The sequence below is a fragment of the Leptidea sinapis genome, chromosome 32, assembly GCF_905404315.1.
Source record: "Leptidea sinapis chromosome 32, ilLepSina1.1, whole genome shotgun sequence".
In the NCBI taxonomy this organism is placed as follows: Eukaryota; Metazoa; Arthropoda; class Insecta; order Lepidoptera; family Pieridae; genus Leptidea; species Leptidea sinapis.
In genome coordinates, this window is record NC_066296.1 from 8,197,131 (window position 1) to 8,220,798 (window position 23,668).

General features: G+C 36.2%; 1 protein-coding gene across 1 annotated transcript in view; it reads left to right on the plus strand.

Moving 5' to 3' along the window:
* LOC126974325 (rootletin) overlaps nt 1-23,668 on the plus strand; it is a 201,031-nt gene that overhangs the window by 6,697 nt on the left and 170,666 nt on the right. The window contains exons 2-4 of the mRNA XM_050821783.1: nt 8,650-9,131; nt 16,519-16,632; nt 19,783-19,860. Of these exons, the coding sequence (XP_050677740.1) occupies nt 8,751-9,131; nt 16,519-16,632; nt 19,783-19,860 (573 nt within the window). The 5' untranslated portion in view covers nt 8,650-8,750. The remainder of the gene's footprint in view (nt 1-8,649; nt 9,132-16,518; nt 16,633-19,782; nt 19,861-23,668) is intronic.

Sequence of the window (23,668 nt, forward strand, 5' to 3'; positions counted from 1 at the left end):
TCAAAAAGGAGAAAACTTCATTATTTGAGTGAATATTCTTTAGCGGAGCTATTTCTGCCTTGAAGCAGTAATGTGTAAACCATTACTGTGTTTCGGTCTGAAGGGCGCCGTAGTTAGTGAAATTACTGTGCAAATGAGACTTAACATCTTATGTTTTAAGGTAACGAGCGCAAGAGTAGCCACTCAGAATTTACGGGTTTTTCAAAAATCCCGAGTGTCAATTACCATCAGCTGAATGTCCTGCTCGTCTCGTCCCTTATTTTCATAAAAAAATAGTAGTTTTATATAAACCTGGCTTATGAAAGAACTCTTTTAACATGAATCCTAAACTTCCCATCTAAGATATTGAAGACAAGAGATTGTAAATCTATTGATTATTTATAATAACGGAGTAAAACGCTCGCTAAGCAACTGAGAAACAAACAAACTGACCGAAATAGAGGGTTATTCAACTCTACGAACATTATTATTAAACGATCAACATACGCATGACATTAAACTAGTTGTTCTAGTAATAAATTTAACTATTGATCGTTATAACAATTACGTACTCTTCAGTGAACACGAATTCCCTAAAATTACCACATTAGAAGAATTAAAATCAATCAATATTAAATGTTCTCTCAATATTTTCTTGACGATAGGGTGAACATGATTATATATGCGTAGTATTCCGGGTTTCTTGAAATTAGGGATGTAGCAATGTCGATTCCAATATCGAGATATCGACATCGCCGATTACAATACAATCGATTTAAAACAATTTGAAACGGGCGCGAAACGTATCGGCATTATTTGCAAGGATAGAATTATTTACATTTGCTGGTTGCAATTATAAATATACCAGATTAAATGTGTGTTTAGTCTGGTCAAACCATAGCAAACGAGCACTGTAATTCCCTAGGGCGAAAAAATAGGGGATTCCTAATCCCAAGAGAGTTGTTGGTGGCGACTAAGGGCTTGTGGGAGTGAGATTTTTTTATGACAATAAGGGACAACACGAGCAGGACGTTCAACTGATGATAATCGTCACCTTGAGACATAAGATGTTAAATCTCATTTGCCCAGTAATATCACTAGCTACGGCGCCCTTCTGACCGAAACACAATAATGATTACATTATTTCATTAAATTAAATTACACATTTCAGTTTCACGGCAGAAATGGGCACCGTTGTGGTACCCATAATCTAGCCGACATCCTGTGCAATGGTGCCTCCCACTGGTAAAAATTGTGGACATTCATAGTGTGCATTGGGTATGTGCCAGCCCAGTGCCCAGTGCAACGATCTCCTTCGATGAATTGTACTATTGAGTAAGTTCAACGGGCAGAATGGTTAGCCAACCTTAGGGTTGCACTAACTACGTATGTATTACCACAGAGTAGGTATGGATACTAACGTATTAAGTACTACGTTCTTACCAGGGTAAGCAGGACGATGTGTGCATAATTTTGTAATGGCTTATAGTCTGGCCCGTTTGGTTGAGTCGCCTACGCGGCTCCCAGACGTTTTTGGATCTGTAGGTCTACTCTTATTCAACGAAAAACGAAGTTTCAATAGAAGTTTCGGGTGTTTCCTACTACGGTTCCATTCGTTCCGAAGTGTTGTCCCGAACGTCATTGTTTGACATTTAAAATTTCTAAGCCTACTCTAATTCAATTACTTATTTAAAAACACTTTAAAAGATAATTTATTAGCAGCATAAATTGAAAATTCTTTTTAGAAACTTTTTAAAGAATGTAAACAAGACCTCTTATGTACTAATTTGACATGTGTACATTGCATATAATAATAATTGGTTGTCATTAGTTACTACCCGTCGTTGACATGAAATAGTACTCTTCAAAGTAGTCGGATAACGATTTCATTCACTTCAATCGTTCACGAAAATTGTTTATGATTTCGAACTTCGTTGGTGTGTCCGAAAACAAAATAGAGTAGGGTCGCTATCGAAACTTCTTTTAAATTTCCTTCGTTTACGAAGGTTCGTTTCGGAGAAAGAGAGTAGACCCCTTGCTGCTGACAAATGCTGAAGCTAACAGTTCTCAATAGCGTGGATAGAAGTTGCCTGTTCGATGTCCATGTCGCGAAACACCAGCAACTGCCACCTTTGGCATTATAAGTCCGCAGATTGGGATTGGACGCGTTACTTTTCTGCACCCATAGGGCAAGATTTTCCTTTTGGATGAACCCAGTGCTTGTGCTATTGCAGTAGGCTAATTAGGGATGTAACAATACCGATTCCAATATCGAGATATCGACATCACCGATTACAATAGAAGTGTTGTGCCTATTCGATGTCCACGTCGCGAAACACCAGTAACTGCCGCGTTTGGCACTATAAATCAGCAGATTGGGATAGGACGCGTTACTTTTCTGCACCCTACCCATAGGGCAAGATTTACCCTTTGGATAAACCCAGTGCTTGTGCCATTACAGAAGGCTATTTTCAAAATTTCACCAAACAAGAGGCTACAAACACTCAGAGCATATCTGCACCTATATGATGAACAATATCCCCGCATGACGTTGCATGATCAATTCAGCTCAGTAATGGGCTCAATTGTAGCGTCCGCGATCCCGGCCTTATTAAATTACGCTTGTTGTGTCCTAAAAATATACATCTACGTACAGTTAGTACGTAAGTCCAGACATGCTAACCGTGCCCATTGTGCGTGAATACATAACTATATCAGGACACACCTTGTCTGAAGTAATTTATTTCAACAGATCTATCACTAAGTACTCAGTGAATGGCTAGATTGCTTGGCGTTGCGTAGAGAGGTCGCTTCGTTGTGCCTCTTCTACCGACTGACTGGTCTGAAAGTTCTTTATATTAGCTCTTCCAAAATGCTAGTAAGGCTATATTATTAACAGAACCTATCTATAGCAGTACCTTAAAAACTAAAAGAGCGGCATTGGCTTCGTCTGGAGTTGCCTAAGTGTATGCGGCGGTGAACACTTACCGTAGGTAGGTTATATATTCGTTGCCGTAGGTGCTGAGTATGCTCGATAATACTGTTCTTTCACAAAAACTTTCTCAAAATTATATAATATTGCTGACCCGGCAAACGTTGTTTTGCCACATAAAGTATAATTCACGCGATAGTTTTATAAGTAATAAAATATTGCCTATATTATAGCCTATACATCATTTTGTTCTATTGTCAATAGTTTTTGCAGCGCACGCAATAAAAGGTTTTCGATTTTACACCTTGTGTTACAAAATAGCAATATAATTACGGATCCCTAACTTTGAAAAAAAAAACATAGCCTTCCTCGATAAATGGACTACCCAACACTGAAAGAATCATTCAAATCGGACCAGTAGTACCAGAGATTAGCGCGTTCAAACAAACAAACAAACAAACACTGCAGCTTTATAATATTAGTATAGATTATTATCATTATCAATAGCTTATTTAGAATTATTCGAAGAATTTAATTCCTGATATTTTAATGTTGTTTCAAACATATTGGTGATGGAGCGTCGGAAGTAAGTAGCAGATAAGCATATATAGTCAGCAATCTTAAAGCAGATGTGAAAACGTCTGCAGTTATAGGTATTATACAGTGCTCAAAATCACATATTCTAAGATAACTGTTATTATTTCCTTTAAGGCCACTTTCCCCAGAAATCGCCAAAGAAGCGCATAATTGAAACCTTTACGGTTTATATAAAGCTTATATTTTTACAAAAATTAATTATATATCTACACAGCATAAGACGAAAATTCATTTTTAAAGTGAAACTTTTATTTCATTGTTTCAAACTTTTTCGGCTGTGTGTTGCATGTCGCGTGACGGTCGGGCGGCGCCTATAGTTCTCAGCAGCTGACCGTGTAGTGTATATAGACTATTACTCATTTGTGACAGTGCTCTACGCTATTTTGTTTGTTTTTATTATTTCCCATTATCATTCCAATTTTCCAAGTATAAAATTAAGATTGATAAAGCGATTTTTATACTCTTAATGGAATATTATTCCAAAATTTTTTATGTAAATGTCTATAATTTGAAAAAAAGTTTTACTTTTACCGTGGTTTCATTAAAACCACACAATCCTTCTTTTCTTTACATTTCTATTTTATATAGACAGTACGAAAAAAAATCACCAAACTACCCCTAACTTATACAGTTGGAGCCATGCTAATCATTCAATCGAGATAAAAATTGTAGAAAAATTTATTAATTGTACACCAATACTATTTAACATGACATAGTTTTGTTATTTTTGTAAAGAAAGTAAAAAAAAAAACTGGTGATCTTGTACGAAAGATTTAACCAAGCTCCGCTCGATTCCTCAAGGCCATTAGCTCGGTCCCAGCCTTAAATAAGAATGTTCAGAATACAATATCCGCCTGTAATTTAAAATACATTCTTCCGGGCATATTTTCTAAAATATAAATCACTTTATCTCTCTCCTTCTTATGAAGTGGATGTTTGATAAATTTATAAAATTTGTCTCATAGAGTAGTAATTACCATAAATTTACAATGGTCTACATCACTACACATTATAAAAAAAAACTACGTTTGAAAAAACCGACTTCAAAAACTGAAAAGTATCAAATAACTAAAAATTTAATTTAATTACACCTTAACCTTTAATATTACCTTTAATAAAATGCTATTATTTATATGTGCTACCTATTGATAGGTTTTAAGACGGTGCCAAATCCTAAACAAAATAAAACTTAATATTTTTAACAGCTTACTTACTGTAATTATTAAGGTTGTCTGGCCACGCGTGGCCATACTTACAAATTTATTTAAATTTGCTTGGCACCGACTTCATAGCTAGAAGTTTTTTTTTTTTATTTTTTACTTTTTAGTGTTGTTTTAATGAAAACTCCCAAAAAACCCATACACAAAAAATAATTATATCATTGAGGTCAACAAAAATTGTAATAAAAAATGTTCATAAATTGAAAACTACTGGGCCAAGCTATGTAAAATTTTTATGTGACCAAATGGCATCTATTTCGCATCAAAAGAAGAATTACGTAAATCGGATCATAAATCTCAGAGTAATCGGTGTACATACATAAAAAAAATACCGATTGAATTGATAACCTCCTCCTTTTTGAAGTCGGTTAAAAACAAAGTCCTTCGCAGCGTCTGTCCGTCTGTCTGTTCGCGATAAACTCAAAAACTACTGCACCGATTTTCGTGCTGATTCCACCAATAGATAACGTGGTTCTCGAGGAAAGTTTGAGTATATAATTTATTAAATTTTATACATATTTGAATACATTAACGATATTTCTTTGAGGTGTCGGTAAAAAATAAGCCGCCTGGGAGCTATCAACGAAAAGGCTGTTTAAACCCTTTGAGATATAACAAAATAATGTATCATGGATTACAAATCTTATAAAGGTCTACAGAAAAGTCCGCGATGGCATATGTCTGTCTATCCTTAAGGATAACATATTATATACATTTTAATACTTTAAACAATTATTGGCACTTAAAAAGCGGTAATGTTAAAGCTGTTTACACAAATACGATATTAATCCTTATCATTATTTTATTACTACATATTAAAATAATCATTCAGAAATACGTTTTTGTTTCATTTTTAACTCATTAACTTTGATTGCACATTTCCGATGGCCTTATAGTCTACATTATTCCCGAATACTTACATTTTTTTTCTATTGACAGAACAGCGTCTGTCGGGGCCGCTAGTGATAATATAAAATTACATATAGATACCTAGGTAACACTGAAAATGTTTAGAAAATGAAAAACGCCCAAATGTAGAAATTTTACAATACTTTTATTGTTCTTCGAAGTAATCTCCGTTCCTCTCTACACATTGTTGCATTCGATGGAACCACTGAGAAAAGCAGTGGGCCCATTCTTCCTTAAGGGTATTACTTAGGCTTGCCCGTATTTGCTGATCGATCTATTTCTTATCTTCTTCTATCATTCGTCCCACGGTACTGATATTATCTTCAGTAGTCGTTGTTAAAGGACATCCCTCACGCAGATCATCATTGAGATTGCTACGTCTAAGCTTAAACTCGTTAAACCAATTGTAAATAGTGGAACGAGATGGGGCTTCATTTAAGAAATGCCGCCTATCATAGCTTTGTTGTTGAGTAAGCCCACAGAAGTGTTGAGAAAGTCATAATAAATCATTGACCGAAAATTTTCTCGCGTTAGGTTAGGTTAGATTTAGATAGGTTTAGATTTGCCGCCAATTCACAAAAACAAATGACAAATGCATGCAATATACAACACTAGGTTACCAAAGAGTTCTAAAATTGAAATTCAAAAAAGTTTTCATCAGCAATGTTTCTAACTGGCCAGTTCTAAACATTTTCAGTGTTACCCACGTAGATAATATCCGACGATGATATCGACAACGAGCCTTGCTCGTTATAGTCTTGTATATAGTGGCTAAATTCACCTTTGTATTTAAATATTATTGTAGCTGATTATCATTTAAACACGGATAAAACTACATTTTTTTAATTTGAAACCTAGCTAGATCGATTTATCGCTCCCGAAATCACGTGTATACTAAATTTTTTGATAATCGTTGGAGCCGTTTCCAAGATCAGATTATATATTTTTTTTCCGAGATAAGAATTGCTTATTTAAAGATATAAGATATATATATGTCATGATAAAATATTAATATTTATATTGTGTGAAATGCATGTGATATTGCGGAAAATCATTAAAAGACCTCGCAAAAATAGTTTGTGTTCTGGCAGAACAGTAAAATAAAAAGCGCTTAATTTTCGGTTCAAGTAATGCAAAACAAGTAAATTAGTATAGCTTCACGCGTATATTTAAAACTATTGTGAAGAGTGAGGAGTATTGATTATTTTTACGTAGAACCCCACGTATTGCGCTTACCCTTGCTTGGATTTTCCCGTGTTACTTCGTACTATATACATTTCGTGCGAACTAAGCTGTCATTTACCTTTTAAAGTTATTTATTATTGCAGATTTGACTACTGTGATTTCTATCTGTACAACTTATAACTAATTGTGGTTTTTAAAAAGATTTTCCTATACGTATGGCTATATGAATATTATTGTACAATCCCACGGGCAACGAATAACAAATAATAAGGCCGCGAAATGTGACTTGCACATTTTGGCCTCAGTTTTGTGGATCTCTTTAGAAAACGAAGTTAAAATAAAAACTAGTACGTTGATTACATACAAAAAAAATCATTTTGAGTTTTAAATGGGTGCCAAAATGTTATTGATTTGATATTGAATTAAGGGCAAACATTCAAAATAAATTGAAGCGGTATAGGCGTTCAATTAAATGAAAATCTTTAAGGTACAACATGACTAACCGAACTTAATTTTAACATCAAAATTGCGTTGATTATAAGTAAAACCCTTAAACTAACATCTAAAATCATTGGGGTAAGGTGTAAATGGTGTTTTTTACAATCGACAATAATTTTCTGATCGTGTATCCAAACTCTAACATTAAATTCTCCGTTAGTTAATTGTTAGTACCTGATAAAAGTTATAACAAAAAACAACCGACTTCAAAAACACTATTACAAAAAAGTAGATATAATATGCACTATAAAGAATATAAAAAAAAAAATTGTATTTTTATACAATCTCATTTATTAATGTAATCCCAGTTACGGTTATTGTTATTTTTGGAGTCGGTTTCAGCCAAGTTAGGTTTGTAACTACATACTTACATAGTTATAGGTGAGATTTTTCATGGCTCCCAAAATCAGAACCTAACCAAACTCTCACCAAACTATCTCTGAAGTATATCCATTCTAATAAAAAAAGAATAATAGAAATCGGTTGGCGCGATATTGTGTAATTAGTCCATTTGTCGCGCACATACTTATAGCAAATATTAGATGGTTTTATGGTTTTCTCATGGATGGCATTGTCAGATCTGGACCAAATTACAATGGGACTACACGGCCAGCTTTCAAATAATAAAAGAATTATCGAATTCGGTTTCGCCAGCCAAAAGTTCTGAGGTAAGAAATATAAAAAAACATACCGACAAATTTAAAACCTCCTCCTTTTTTGAAGTCGGTTAAAAATGGAACAAAGGCGCCGTTAGTTAACTAGTCAATGTACTCAAACAATCCAAACCTTTATTTTCTTATGGAAGAGAAGGACAAATAAGCGTACGGGTCACGTGATGTTAAGTGATCACCGCCGCCTACATTCTCTTGGAACACCAGAGACATCACAGGAGTGTTGCCGGCCTTTTAAAAAAGTGTATACGCTGTTTTTGAAGGAACCCATGTCGTATCGTCCTGTAAACACCGCACAAGAAATTTCCTTGAAGAATGCACTGCAGATAGTGGGGATGATATACGTGTCGTGTACACGCCACGAATTGAATTGGATGAAGGTGGAATTTGGAGGAAGGGATCAACACGAATTAGTCAAACAGCTCTTTGGAACACTCCCAAAGATAAATGCATTAAGAGACACACAACACAACGTTCTACGCAACGCCAACTGATTTGGCCGTTTACAGAGCTCTGGATCTCGACAGTTCGAGCAGGTCTGCGTTGCACGCGGTCAAATGCTTCTAGCTGATACTGGGGTGCGCCAGACCAGAGATGACTTTATATGGATAATTGATTATACATGCATAATTTAATCCTTTATTTTTATTTTTTTCAGGACCTAGAAATCAAAGAAAGAGACGCAAAGGCAAAAGACACAAGGCAAAAACCGCGGACGATCGAGACACACCGAACAATACGAGCCGGTGACGTCACAACATGGCGTCCACCGACACATCGACCTCCAGTCAATTATCTGCCGTAGCAGCTGAAGAACACAAGCGCACCGTCGACGACGCTTTTCTAAATAGACTGAAAGGCCTCGTCGAACGATTGAGGCTTGAAAATGCAACCTTAAAGAAGTCGCTCGATGTCGAGCGGAGCGAAGTAAGAGCGCTGAAGGCCCGACACGAAAGCACAATAAGAAACTTAAAGACTGAATTCAAAAAGAGAGAAGAACTATTAGACAAACAAATTCGAACAGTAAGGCCAGAAAAGGCAGACGATACAGTGAGCAATAAACTTGTCGAACTCAAACGACTAACGACAGAAATTCAGTCTTTAAAAGCGGCTAATAAGGGTCTTCAAGAAAAACTTAAGGTGAGATATTTAATTTCTTGAGATAACTAAACTAAGCTTGAACCGAAGACTTTTTCTTTGAAGAAAAATTACGAGAAATTCCACTGCAAAAGATAATAAGCTTATAAATATTCCAATTAACATAACGATAAACACTTCCTTGAGATTTGCTGTGTTAAGAGGTTTCCGTTCTTTGTTGTTGCCTGCGTATAATGCCTTAGCATGATTTTGACCAGTCGATAAATCCTCTGACTGAGCCCAATGTTGTAGAATTCCTCCTTGGTTTAAGTGACTGAGAATATTATGTATTCTTGGTAAGTAAGGACTTCCATAACGTAGACCATAAACTATTGAACATGGCACTGGACATTCTTCTACGGTATGAAATATCGGTCTTCCACTTAACATATTTGATGGTTTTCTGCTAATAAACAGGGCATCGGTCTTCCTTAGCAAAAGCGCATACTGGAATTGTCTTTCATCGATTATTTGCTTAATTTTCTGGTCGTTGACAATTTCAATTCTATCACTGATCATCTCATAATATTCATCAGGTAAGCTGTTATTAAAAATGATTCTATGTCGATTGTGAATACCAAAAGTCAGATTGGACTGAAAGAGTTCCGATAGTGTTGAAATATCTGGTTTGTATCGTGGATACGTTATGGCTGATGTTATAATACCCTGCGAACAATATTTCAAATAACATTTTTTTTCCAATAAGTTTAATCACTAAACAACATAAAGTAAATAATGAATAGCATACTTACGTCTATGGCACAGTCAATTACCAAGGAATACAGCATTATCATTAATACCAAACATCTGAAAACTGGTCCCGCGAATTTCAAATCGACAGTTTGTCTTATAAAACACTTGAGTAGGTCGAAAATTGTCAAAGTTATTGTTCTATTGTCATTAATATTCCATACTAATATCTCGACCCTCTTTACTAAAAGTGTTACTCCTATTAAAACGAACACATTGCACATAAGTAATATTAGCATATCAGTGGATATGAGCTTTAACGTCGTCTTGAATGTCGATTGTTTTATCGATTTTTTAATAAGGAAACAGAGTTCGTCTTGGTTTAGAGGATAGGTTGTATCAATGTAGCCATAGTAGGAATTCTTTAAAATTCTAGAGCTAAGCTCCAAATCGGTATATCCATCGATTAAATCAGCAGTAACGCCTGTTGCAGTACCATTTTCCAACAGATCCCCAACAGTACTACCATCTCGGGGTGGCAAAGGCTTACAAGTTGCGTTTAAGTTCTCCATAACTGTTTTTGCCAATCTTGAGTTGCAGCGGACGGGCCCTGTTTCATTAGATGTGTACAGTTTCCTAAAAACACTTAATCGTAATTCGTAGCCAAACAAATTATCGTATTGCCCTGCAAGAAGATGACTGACATCTTTGACGTCTGTAACATCTTTGATTTCTCCGTTGAATGGATTATACGAAAAAACTCTCAAGCGTTCTGACCATAGTATAAGAACAGATTTTGTGACTCTTCTATTCCATAAGAGTTCGAAATGATTTTTCATTGAATAAAAGAAGTAGCTGTCCATTTCTACTGGCATTTTAATAACAAAAATAACAGCAGATCTCGGTTGGAACACTCCTGTGTGTATAAAAGCTTCAATTGCAAATTCACTTTCATCAATGGATAGATCGTTAGATGTTACGATATAAGCTGTTTCGCCATGTATATTAATTTTCGGCTTAACTTTTGTAATATTCGTATTAGGACAACCATTTAGAAGCATGACTGGATATCCATCACCGTAGGTTTCAGTATATTTGAGGATCCTGTTCTCAAAGTGAGTGAATTCGCAGAACGTAATTGTGAAGAACCATTGTGTGTATGAGTTGAATATCTTATTCACCACTTGATATGCGTATTCAGTTTTAAAGTATGTTTCATTATGATACGATAAAACTTCTTTATAAAGAGTACTACTAAGATTTAGACTTAAAGCCTCTTGAAGAAAAACCATTATTTTAAGTATATTAAAGAACATTTTACGCGTTGTATGACTTTGGAAGTACAACTAACTTTGATGTCCATTTAAAATGAATAGAGGGACGTTTGTAATCAGTGCTATTGTGACATGTGTGTTAAAACATGTCAATTATGTTGCAAAGATAATATTGGCAGCGTTTAATGATCGCTGCCATTACATTTTCTACACTATGTGATCATTAGTGCTCTTACTAGCAAACAAAACTGTAATGCTTTGTGTGACTATGTATTTTTTTGCTGCCAATAGACTTATGAATTTCTTTATTTTGTTTTTATGTTTTGATAATGAGATAAAATTGAACAGACAATTTGATTGATCAGTTAGCGAGCAATATACAATATTATCAAGTACCGTACCAAAGTTTATGAACTATGAAGATTGCGATTCCACTCTCTTAGTCCAACAGATGTTACCACAGAGTCAAAAATTTGAAAATCAATTACAGTTGTTTAAAAAGTCTATACACTAACATCTCGATAAAACTCAAAAACGTCTTGACCAATTTCAATATATGAAGTTTCATATGCAGTGGTTTTAAAAAGTTATTACTCATAAAAACACCAAAAAATTTAATAAAATTCGTGTTAAGGTCACTTCGTGTTTCCATAGCAATACAACTGATATAACTGTCAGAGCGATATTTAATTTGAAATTCGTGAAATTTATCATTTCGACAGTTTGATGTGATGCAAACACTTCATCATCATCATCATTATCAGCCGGAAGAAATAAAAAAATAAATGCAAACACTTAATTCATTACAATTAGTGATTTTTATTTTTGCTGTTGTAAGAAGAAGAAGTTTTGTTGGTTAATTTTTCAGCTATGTCTGTTAGAAGCCTCAAGAGACACTATAACGTCTTCAATAAAACTTTCATTTGGGATCAAAACTGAGGGGAATGTGCACAATTTTTGTTTTGATAACAATTGGGAATAATAGATTATAATTAAAAATAAATCTCGGCTTCCGTGCACATTTGCAAAACTAGATAAATCAAAAAGCTATGCTGAACATTTATTATACTTGGTTTTGACAAATTGATAAAATATCAGAAAACACATTTTTAGTTTTTTTTTTTTTATGGAATAGGAGGACAAACGAGCGTACGGGTCACCTGTTGTTAAGTGATTACTGCCGCCCACAATCTCTTGCTACACCAGAGGAATCACAGGAGCGTTGCCGGCCTTTAAGGAAGGTGTACGCGCTTTTTTTGAAGGTACCCATGTCGTATCGTCATGGAAACACCGCACAAGGAAGCTCATTCCACAGCTTTGTAGTACGTGGAAGAAAGCTCCTTGAAAACCGCACTGTGGAGGACCGCCACACATCCAGATGGTGAGGATGATATCCTAACTTGTGGCGTGTCGTGCGAAGGTGGAATTCGGAGGCAGGAATCAGGTTAAACAGCTCTTCGGAACACTCCCCGTGGTAAATGCGGTAGAAGACACAATGAATCGACGTCTCTACGCAACGCCAAGTGATCCAGCCGTTCACAGAGCACTGTGTCCCCGACAATTCGAGCTGCTCTGCGTTGCACGTAGTCAAATGGATCGAGCTGATACTGGGGTGCGCCAGACCAGAGATGACAGCAATACTCCATGTGTGGCCGGACCTGCGCTTTGTAGAGCGCTAGTATGTGGGCCGGCTTGAAGTATTGCCGTGCTCTATTAATGACACCCAGTTTCTTTGAAGCCAATTTGGCTTTGCCTTCCAAATGACCACGAAATTGGCAATCGCTCGAGATTTCGAGACCCAGTATTCCGATACTAGGCGAGGCTTTGAGGGAAGTGTTGTCGAAGAGCGGTGATACGACAAATGGGGTTTTTTTAGTGGTAAACGCGCAAACTTGAGTCTTCTGGGGGTTAAATTGGACAAAGTTCAATTTTCCCCATTCCGGGACCTTCTCAAGAGAGGACTCGATAGAAGACACAAGTTTCTCCCGGCACTGGTTGACGATTTTCCGAGAGAGACCTGTATGGCCAGTGTATACAGCATCACCAGTGCTGTCGTCTGCATAGCAATGAATGTTGGAGGTGTCCAACATATCATTGATATGCAGAAGAAACAGCGTGGGAGACAGCACACAGCCTTGGGGCACTCCAGCATTCACGGGCTTCGGGTTGGGCAATATCCGTCGACAACGACCTGTATGCTGCGTTCAGTGAGGAAGCTGGAGGTCCACTTGCACGAGCTCTCGGGAAGCCCAAATGATGGAAGTTTGGAGAGGAGCGCCTTGTGCCATACACGATCAAAGGCCTTCGCTATATCCAGGCTAACTGCCAGGCCTTCCCCCTTGCTTTCAATAGCCGCTGCCCATCTATGTGTTAGGTATACCAGGAGATCACCTGCCGACCGACCATGGCGAAACCCGTATTGTCGATCGTTGATCAACTGGTGACCCTCTAGATATACTAAGAGCTGACGGCTAATTATGCTCTCCATGATTTTGGAGAGCAGGGAGGTAATAGCAATAGGCCTGTAGTTTGCCGGATCCGAACTGTCTCCTTTTTTTTGGAGCGGATGGACAAGGGCTGACTTCCATGAGTCAGGGACTACGCCTTTAGAATAAGAGTGCCGGAATAAACGCGTTAGCACCGGCGTCAACTCAGGGGCACACGTTCTAAGCACGATTGGAGAAATGCCATCCGGCCCGCTCGACTTCCTGACGTCCAACGAAAACAGAGCTCGCCTAACAGTTTTCTGTCTGAACTGTACTTCAGGCATAGAGCTCTGACACCGCGGGATGGTCGGCGGTGTTTTTCCGTTGTCGTCAAGAGTCGAGTTGGAGGCGAAGAGAGTGCACAAGAGATCGGCTTTCTCTTTTGCCGTAAGGGCCAGGGTGTCATTCCTCATGTGCAACGGCGGCATGGACGGCTGGCTGAAGTTACCAAGAGCAGCTTTTGACAACGACCAGAACTTGCGTGTTCCGGTCGGGTAACTGGAAAGCTGCTCGCCGATTTTGACGACGTGTTTTGACTTTGCACGGGCGATTTGCCGCTTAAAAAAATCTGGAGGCACGGTTGTATTTCCTCTTAAGAACTGTGCAGTTCGGATCCTTTGCGCCCAGCGCCGCAACCCAAGCTCGATACGCCTGTTTTTGCAGTCAGATGCTGCTTTAACTGACGCACCGAAACAGGGCTGTGATCTGCCACCGATGGGTACTACAGAGTTTGGTATAAAAATATCCATAGCCTGTAGTATCACATCAGCTACTGCAACGGCGCAGGCACTAGGATCATCCGAAGGGAAACAAACCCTGCTCCAAGGGTAGGATGCAAAAAAGGAACGCATCCTATCCCAATTTGCTGACTTGTAGTGCCAAACGCGGCGGGTCGCTGGTGGTCTGCGACGTTGGCGTCGGATAGGCACTACACTCCTGACCGGGCAATGGTCGGACGTTCCGAGAGGGGCGTCGACAAAGACCTGGTAACCATCGGGATGTGTAGTCAGCAGAAGATCCAATAAGGACGACACGTGGCTATCCACATCCGGGAGCCGCGTTGGCACCGGTCCTCGACACTAACCTATGCGAAACACAGCGGCACTAGGCCGCTACTTCACGCCGGTATTCTGTGCGAGTGTGGTAATTAACCCGGACGAGCCTGGCCCGATTGTGCTGACGTCAAAAGACGGCAGCGTGACTCTCCCACTTCTAAAAAGCCCTTAGTCACCTCTTACGACACCCATGGGCCTGGGACTCCCCTATTCTTTTTACGCCCCGGGAAAAGTACAGGGCAAATTAGACTGTTACCTCCGTCAGGTTTACTAATGGTATATAAATCTTGGTATATTTCTTCATATTTTCAATTAACTTAACAAAAATATTTATTTTCTTTACTGACAAAAAAAAAACAAAGTACAAAATCATTTATTTCGCATTTTACATGTACAAAGTAATATCTTATGCTGACCCCCACACACAAGCGTTGCCTGTCTCGCGGGGGAAATAACAGAATTAACAGAAAATAAAAATATATAATCTGCTAGTGACGACAAGCTGATAACTGAAACTTAATTAAACAAATACAGAAATAAACTAAAAGTAATAACTATACAAGTATTGTATATAAGTAAGTATATATTGTAATTAGTTTGAAGTACTGATATTATGTCATAAAGTATATTCTTAGTTTTCTCTTAGTTATTTATAACATGCGACGAGTGTAGTATACGGTAAAATCCGAATGGGTTTATATTTGTACTTATATTTAAGTAAATTGTAAAATACTTTTTTTGTGTAAAAAAAAAAGTATTCATTGTGTATATATGTAGGTGAAAGTGTATGTATTGTGTATATTAGACATTTTCATAATTTGAGCCAATACCCTCCGATAAGCTATTATGGCCTGTATTCGCGAAATATATGATTATACATAAGCAATTTATTTATTGATTGCTAGAGCGATATTGCGATATATCACTCGTACACAAATAAAATTTGAAAAACAAAATTTTATGAACGATGCGGGAGTCGAACCTCCGGCGTTCCATGCTCTAACCAACTGAGCTAACCGTTCGAGTATCGCCTTGTTATAAAATTCTGTTTGCTTTGTTCAACTCTCAGGTTATGGCTTCATCTACAGGATCTACTTTACAGTTGATAACCTGCTCAACCCCAAAATTTGAATTTTAGGAAATTGACTTGAGATGTCGCTCTTGTAAATCTAAACAATATGTTATGTTTTTAAAGTGATAACCCTCACTTCTAGGATTAAAACACAAATAAAATTTGAAAAACAAAATTTTAGGAACGATGCGGGTTTCGAACCCACATCCTCCGGCGTTCCGTTACGGTGCTCTAACCAACTGAGCTAACCATTCTAGTACCGCCTCGTTATAATTATACGCTTTATATTAGCTTCACCTGTATGTTTGTATGTATGTTTGTAACCGAATTCTTTGGGCTCGATGTTGACCCACTCTGAACGGCTAGATTTCGTTCAAACTTTGTAGATTTATCGAGGACCGATGACATTACACTAATTTGACTAAAAAATTAAAAATAAATAATAGTTGAAAAAAACTAAAAAGCACGCTTTATATAAAATATATTTTATTGTAAAAAAAAGCGTGGGGTGTAGAAGAATTATTATTTTAATAATATCTTAAAAAGCACCCCACGCTTTTTTTACAATAAAATATATTTTTTTTACACTATTTTCAATTTAAATTTATTTTCTATATTTCAGTTGAATTTTATATATAGCGTGCTTTTTAGTTTTTTTTAACTATTATTTTATTTGTGTATTAAACATAACATATTGAGGTGAAACATACAAGTGAGGGTTATCACTTTAAAAACATAACATATTGTTTATATCACTAGCATTATCCTTTCGGTACTACTAATTTAAAACTCTGATTTATGGAATGGTTTTAGGTTGCACATGCGGCAGAATGCGCACGATCTGCAGAGCTGCGCGCGCAGGTCGCGAAACACGCGGCCTTAGAACAAGCGGGCAGGAAAGATGCGCGCGCACAGTGCCACAAATTGGTTAGTTACTTATTATAATAGCGATTTTATTTATGACTGTTCTCTGTTCATTGAGAAGTTCGCGAGTTTTTTTTGTATATAAAAATAAGGGACGAGACGAGCAAGGCGTTGATACGACCTGCCCATTAATGCCGCTTAGGGTTATTTAAAAACCCAAAAATTCTGAGCGGCATTACAACTGCGCTCGACATCCTTGAGACATAAGATGTAAAGTCTCATTTGCCCAGTAATTTCACTAGCTACGGCGCCCTACAGACCGAAACACAGTAATGTTTACACATTAATGCTTCACGGCAGAAATAGGCGCCGTTGTTGTACCCATAATCTAGCCGGCATCCTGTGCAAAGGAGTAACTATTAAGAGTTTGCAGGTTCGACGCTCAATGAGACCATTTCTTAAATGTGAAGTTATTAATTTATTCAATAGAAACAAATGGTCACATTCATTTTACATAAACAGGATATTAAACCTAGACCTAAAGTTCCCTAATTTTTATGAAAATTAGTAAGGTAGGTACAACCAACAATATTTTTCTAAATTTGGTTACAGATTTTTAAATGTATGGTTACAGCATTTAAAAATGACTTTAAAATTACAATTTTATTTAAAAATATAAAATTGTAATGATTTTATTATATAATATATAAAGTAATAACGAAAAAAATTGTTATCTGGGATCACGGACGAGTGAAAAAGAAGGACTCCGCGCCGTGATATTAGCAAGTGAAGCACCTTTATGCTAGTGTGTGTGCAGTTACGGGGGATACCAAACACACAATTTTTTCTCCCTTAAATAATCGTATATGGCCAAAAATGCGTTAATACTATCGTTTTTACACTTTTTCACAACGCACGACGGTATTTTTAAATATTTTATTGCGACGCAAACTGATCTGTCACAGACGATGGCAAATCGTATAATGGCGGCCGATCGGCTTGTATTAGTGTATGCGTGGGGCTATGTATTTCCTCGTTTACAGGCTTGTTCTGGTGCTTCACTGTTATGTCAGGTGACACGGAGTCCTTCTTTTTTTACTAGTCCGTGTCTGGGATAATGTCATTGGAATCTAAGATGCAAAGTTTACATCAGTAAGATTGCTAGTGAAATAATTCAGGCGTTTTGCTAGTTAAGATTTTTTTATGATAACAATCCTTTATTTATAAATCTATTCTATATATCTATATCTATATGTTTTTTATTATCTCAGTGTACCTCACCAATGTTATGTGTTGGTTACTAACGCCCGACACGTTACTTAGCAGTAAATCATCCTCAACCTCTAGATCTAGACCTCAAATGTGTGTGACGGATCTAGATAGATCCGTCACACACATTTTCTTGCAGCGCCAGAGGAATCAAAGGAGCGTTTCCGGAGTTCAGAAAGGTGTACGCGCTTTTTTTGAAGGTACGCATGTCGTATCGTCCTGGAAACACCGCACAAGGAAGTTCATTCCACAGCTTGGTTGAATGTGGAAGAAAGTTGCTTGAAAACCGCACTGTGGAGGAACGCCATACATACCGATGGTGGGGATAATATCCTAATTTGTGGCGTGTCTTGCTAAGGTGGAATTCGGCGACAGGAATCAGGTCAACCAGCTCTTCGGAATACTCTCCGTGATAAATGCGGTAGAAGACACACAATGAAGCGATAGCTGTTCAAATAGAGGTCCCCTTAAACTAATTTTTGGCCTCGGTGACATAAGTATAATTAGTTCAAATTGATTTTTGAAGTTATAGTACTTCTTTAGGCACGTTTTGAAAAAATTTTAAGATGTGCGCGCATCACTGTAATTTAAAAGTAACAGGGTGAAGTTGGTTATTAAAATATTATGTCTCTCAAACTTTGACAATTTTATCAATTTGACAATTTGACAATTATTGACGTTTGACACATTTATTTTAACCCACATTGAATGTTTGTTTTATTTATTTATCTACACCCATGCTTTAAATCCTCTATAAAAGATTCTGAAACAGTTAGCTTATTACCAACATTAAAACACCTAATGTCGTAATAACCATTACATCATCCAAACGAGTGTTGTAATGTTGTACTGAATTTCATAACAACACTCCTTGGTTTTTTTTTCGATCCCTTCATACACAAAGAGTTTCAACAAACAGCCACATTCTTATTGCTCGATGCGTGGTGTCTGTATGAATTTCAAAAAAAGAATATTTTCGTTTACGCTCGTTCCACACTACCAGAACATGGCGCGCCGTAAAAAAAAAATAGGTTATTCGAAACCACGCCATTTTTCTTGAAAAAATGAGCGATACAAGTTTTGACAGCACACCGCCGGATATTTTAAAGACTGCAAAATAACATAATATTCAAATTAATTTTAATAATTGCACTATAGAAAATGTAAATTACTACTAAAATTAATAATTCTTTCATTAATACTTAGTTTATTTGTATATAATCTGTAATGAATGATATTAGGTTACTACTAGGACTGGTGTTTTAATGTTAGCAGTAAACTAACTGTTCCAGAATCATTCAGAGGATTCATATTCTGGGTGTAGACAAAGTCTTGTATGCAGCTGTTGATAATTAGGTATTAAAAAACTCATGTGATACTATTATCCACAATAATCTAACTAAATCCACGTTCGTGTTTTAATACCCCTTATTACACAACAGTTGCATTAATAACTATTTGAGCATTGGTAACAAGACCAAACCAAACCAAAATACAATAAAATAATATTTAAATCATATTCAAATAGGTTTATAACTGCAAAATTACATTGACATAAAAGCAAAACATAATGACGTTTGTACCTTTTTGATGCTATTGAAGATAAACTTCTTTGACTATTACGTTGCGCGCTCACAACGACATCTAAAAATAAAGTTTTCAGAAAATTTTATGTCGTTTGCGCCATTAATTAATTTTTTTGATTTCTTCGTCCATTATTAGGACAGGCAAAGGGTTCAAGCCAATACAGCCGTATTGGTTAATATTCAATAATTTATTTCACGATTTTTACAATAATATAATAATAATTTTAAGGATTTTTGCTTTGTTAGGCCAAAGAAGTTCTTGCGTGCATATATAAGTATACAACCACATTTTTTTAAATATGTACACGGTACTTGCAATTTTATTAAATGTATAGATAATGTTGAGTATTTTCAACAGCTGGAGGAAATAAAATCGAAAGAGCGGGTCATCATACACCTGCGGAGAGAGATTGCCAGGACATCGCAACACGAACAGGTTAGATATTAATTACTTCTTAATAATCTGTAGTCTTATATTTAATGCGCCAGTCTATAAATTAAAGGGTATGTTCTGATATGCACTGCGACTACTGTACAGTGTGACAAATCAATGTTCTGCGATTTGGCCAGTGAGGTATATGACCTACAGAGCCTAGAAATAGTTGAGTTTTATAATATTATTATTGACTATATTCAGATATATATTTTATACAGAAAATAAAAACCTACATACAATGTGGAATCGTCACCTAATTGCAAAAACTATAATTGTTTTTGCTTCGAAAGTCTGTTTATTGAATTATTATAATATAACAATTTAAAAGGATTGAGTGATTTTATGAAACCACGGTAAAAGTGAAACTTTTTTTCACATTATAGACATTTAACTAAAGATTTATTGGAATAATATTCCATGAAGGGTATTAAAATCACTTTATAAATCTTAATTTAATACTTGGAAAATTTGAATGATAATCGGAAATAATAAAAACAAACAAAATAGCGTGGAGCACTGGCACAAATGAGTAATAGTCTATACACTACACGGTCAGCTGCTGCGAACTATAGGCGCCACCCGACCGTCACGCGACATGCAACACACAGACGAAAAAGTTTGAGATGATGTAATAAAAGTTTCACTTTAATAATAATAATAAAAAGTAAATTTGCATCATGCGATTACCTTGGTGCGTCAGGCTACTGGAATTTATTTATCTTGCGCGTCCATTTTCATTTTGCTAGATAACTCTTATGATGTTTATTTAAAATGTATAGTGTGAAGGGTTATCATTAGCATGAAATGCTTAACGTGTTAATTTGATAAGGTTAAATACAGAATTTGCTGTTTTTTTTTTAATTATGGTAAGTTTAGTAGATAATTTATCTTTAAAAGATAGACATGATTGTAGAAGGGGTTGGTAATTTAAACGCAAATATTATAACTCTATTTTAAAGTTTCCACTTAGAATAACAATGCTACCAACTGTCAGTTGGCACAACTGTACTGCCAACTAACTTACACGAATCAAGTTAACTAAAGATTTGAATTTTTTATGGTACTAACTGAACCGACAGACTGTTGTACTGTAGATAATAAAAAAATACTGTTTTTAGGAATTTGCCAATAATATTTCAAAACGTCACCATGAATTATTTCGTAAATGTGCTCCCTGTTCTTATCATGAAATTGGTTCACAGCGGAACTGTCAAACCGTGCATCACTAAATTCTCTCATAGAAAATATGTCCATATAAAACAAATATTGGAAATAAAAATAATTATGGGTCCCAAATCGAAATAAAAACTATCGTATCTCTCAAGTTGGACCAAACTGCACTCCAAGAAGTAATTTCCATTAAAATGCGTTCATTAGTTTAGGAGTCCATCGAGGAAAAACAACGTGTCACGTAATTTATATATATTAAGATTATAGTTATTTCTAATTATAGTGATAATTACATAAAATAACATTACTAACACAGTAAGCAGTTATTATATTTAGATTTAGATTAATTGAGATGTCTTATGGCGGTTCATGGCGTTGGTAACGCTTATTAACACGTCAAGTACCTAATCAATAATGCTGACATGATATACCTTTTTAGAACTTTTCTTTAGAACTATAAATGTCTTTAGATCAGGCATCGTTATCAATGTAAGTTTCCAGCCGGTTCATTTTTCCTGACGTCTACAAATATATACACAAAACCTTAATATTACCTTGCATTACAGTGATTTTAACATGAATTACAGTGATTTTAACATGAATTACAGTGATTTTAACATGAATTACAGTGATTTTAACACGAGCAGACAGATAGACAAACACTTATGCGGGGGACTTTTTTTTATAATATATTAATATTATAATATATATGACACAATTTATCGCTGGTTGGCTGAATTTCGACGTGGACGTGTCAAGCTCAGTGATGATCCCCGTCAAGGTCCTAAATCCAATGTCAAAAATACATTTTTAAATAGTAATGTTGGGTCACTTCCTTGATTCCCTATACTTTTAGTGCAGCCCTCGTAGTATGTATATACATATATATACAGAATTTGGTATATAAATGCCTTAATAAAATTTCACGACTAATACAAGTACACACATTAAAGTATTAATAAATATAATATAATGTATTCAAAGGATATCGTAAAAATTCTCTCATGCTGAGTTATTGCCCATTATGTAGGAATTTTAAATAGAAGGGCTGGATGAAATTTATTTTGAGCAAAAAGTAAATGATGCCAAGTGATATTCGCCTTCGGCATACCGATGAATGGTTCCGTAACTTGCAGAGAATCGTTTAATATTAGTTCTGTATATGCACATACAATATTTATCATCTATGGTTACATTTATAAATTTCGCCAGACTGACATGACAATCTCATTTACTAACAATAAATTACTGGGGCTTCAAACTTGAAATCTTGCTCAAAACTTCCTTGAATGTCGTAAGTTAGCACTCAGGAGGGATTAGAAATTTCCTCCTCAGGGTTTAAAATAAGGGAACAACGGTTATATAGGATTCTGTTATAGTATATATTTATGTAACACGAGCGAGTATGAAGATATTTCGGTATTCGTCTTGGCTCGAGTGTAATCGGCGTGCGGTGGAAGTGCAGTCGAGATGGGGTGCCGGGCGAGCGCCGAGCACTGATCTCTGGTATATAGTGTGATATGTATGACAGGCAGTCAGGGAAGAACTATCGAGTGAGGCGGTTGTGTCGCACGCTCATGTCTTGAACATTACGTTCTTAGTGGATAATCATAAGGCTTTGTGAAGCGTCCCTACCATTAAAATTGTAACGTTTGACTAATAATGATACCGTGTGAGGGACAACTACGAGTTCCTGATCATTTGACCGGCCTTGTAGCGTCATATAAATAATTCGATTCGACATAATTACACATGTATACCAACGCTTGTCTAAATAGCAATACGAATGGATAGATGTAGAAGCCACGTGGCCTGTTTTGCCTAGTAAACTATAGACATATATACATAGTTTCTGTGATAGAGCTGGCCCGTCCTCGGTGATCAGTCGGCATACGGCAATGGCTAGTCCGCTAACTGCGTGCGCGACCGTCCCATGGGGTGACAGACGATGGCGGGGAAGGCCAACGCGGGAGACTGCCGTAAACCTGTCGGACGGTCGCGCACGCAGTTATCGGACTATAGTTAGAATTCAGTCACATTTCCATAAGAAAAAAGTAAATGCATGAAATAGAGACTTTATCAATATTTTATTTATACAATTGGTTGTTATTTCGGTCATGTCTAGAACTTTTGTTTTATTTATTACTTTTATGGAAGGAAAAACAAGGGTATGGGTCACTTGATGCTAAGTGATCACCGCCGCCAAAATTCTCCTGCAACACAAAAGCGATTTTTTTTGAAGCAATAATATAAATATATATATCTACTCAAAAGAACAGGAAAAATCATTAATGATTTGACATTAACATAAAATAAATTCAAGAACTTCTACAATACTTAATGATGAAATTACGTTACTAATCTATTTGGAACAAATTTCGGTTTTGTTACATCTGTCATAAATGAAAAATATTAAATTATTTATCAAAATTTATTGAAGTTATACGTCTTTAGGCGCGTTATGAAAAAATGATGAGATCGAAATTCTAGGTTGGTTCCTAAGATTTTCTGACGTTTGCGACATTCGTTATTTTTTTTTGGTTTCTTCGTCCATTATTAGGACAGGCAATGGGTTTAAGCCCATACAGCCGTATTCGTTATTTAATAATTAATAGTCAAAGCCATATTTGCATGATTT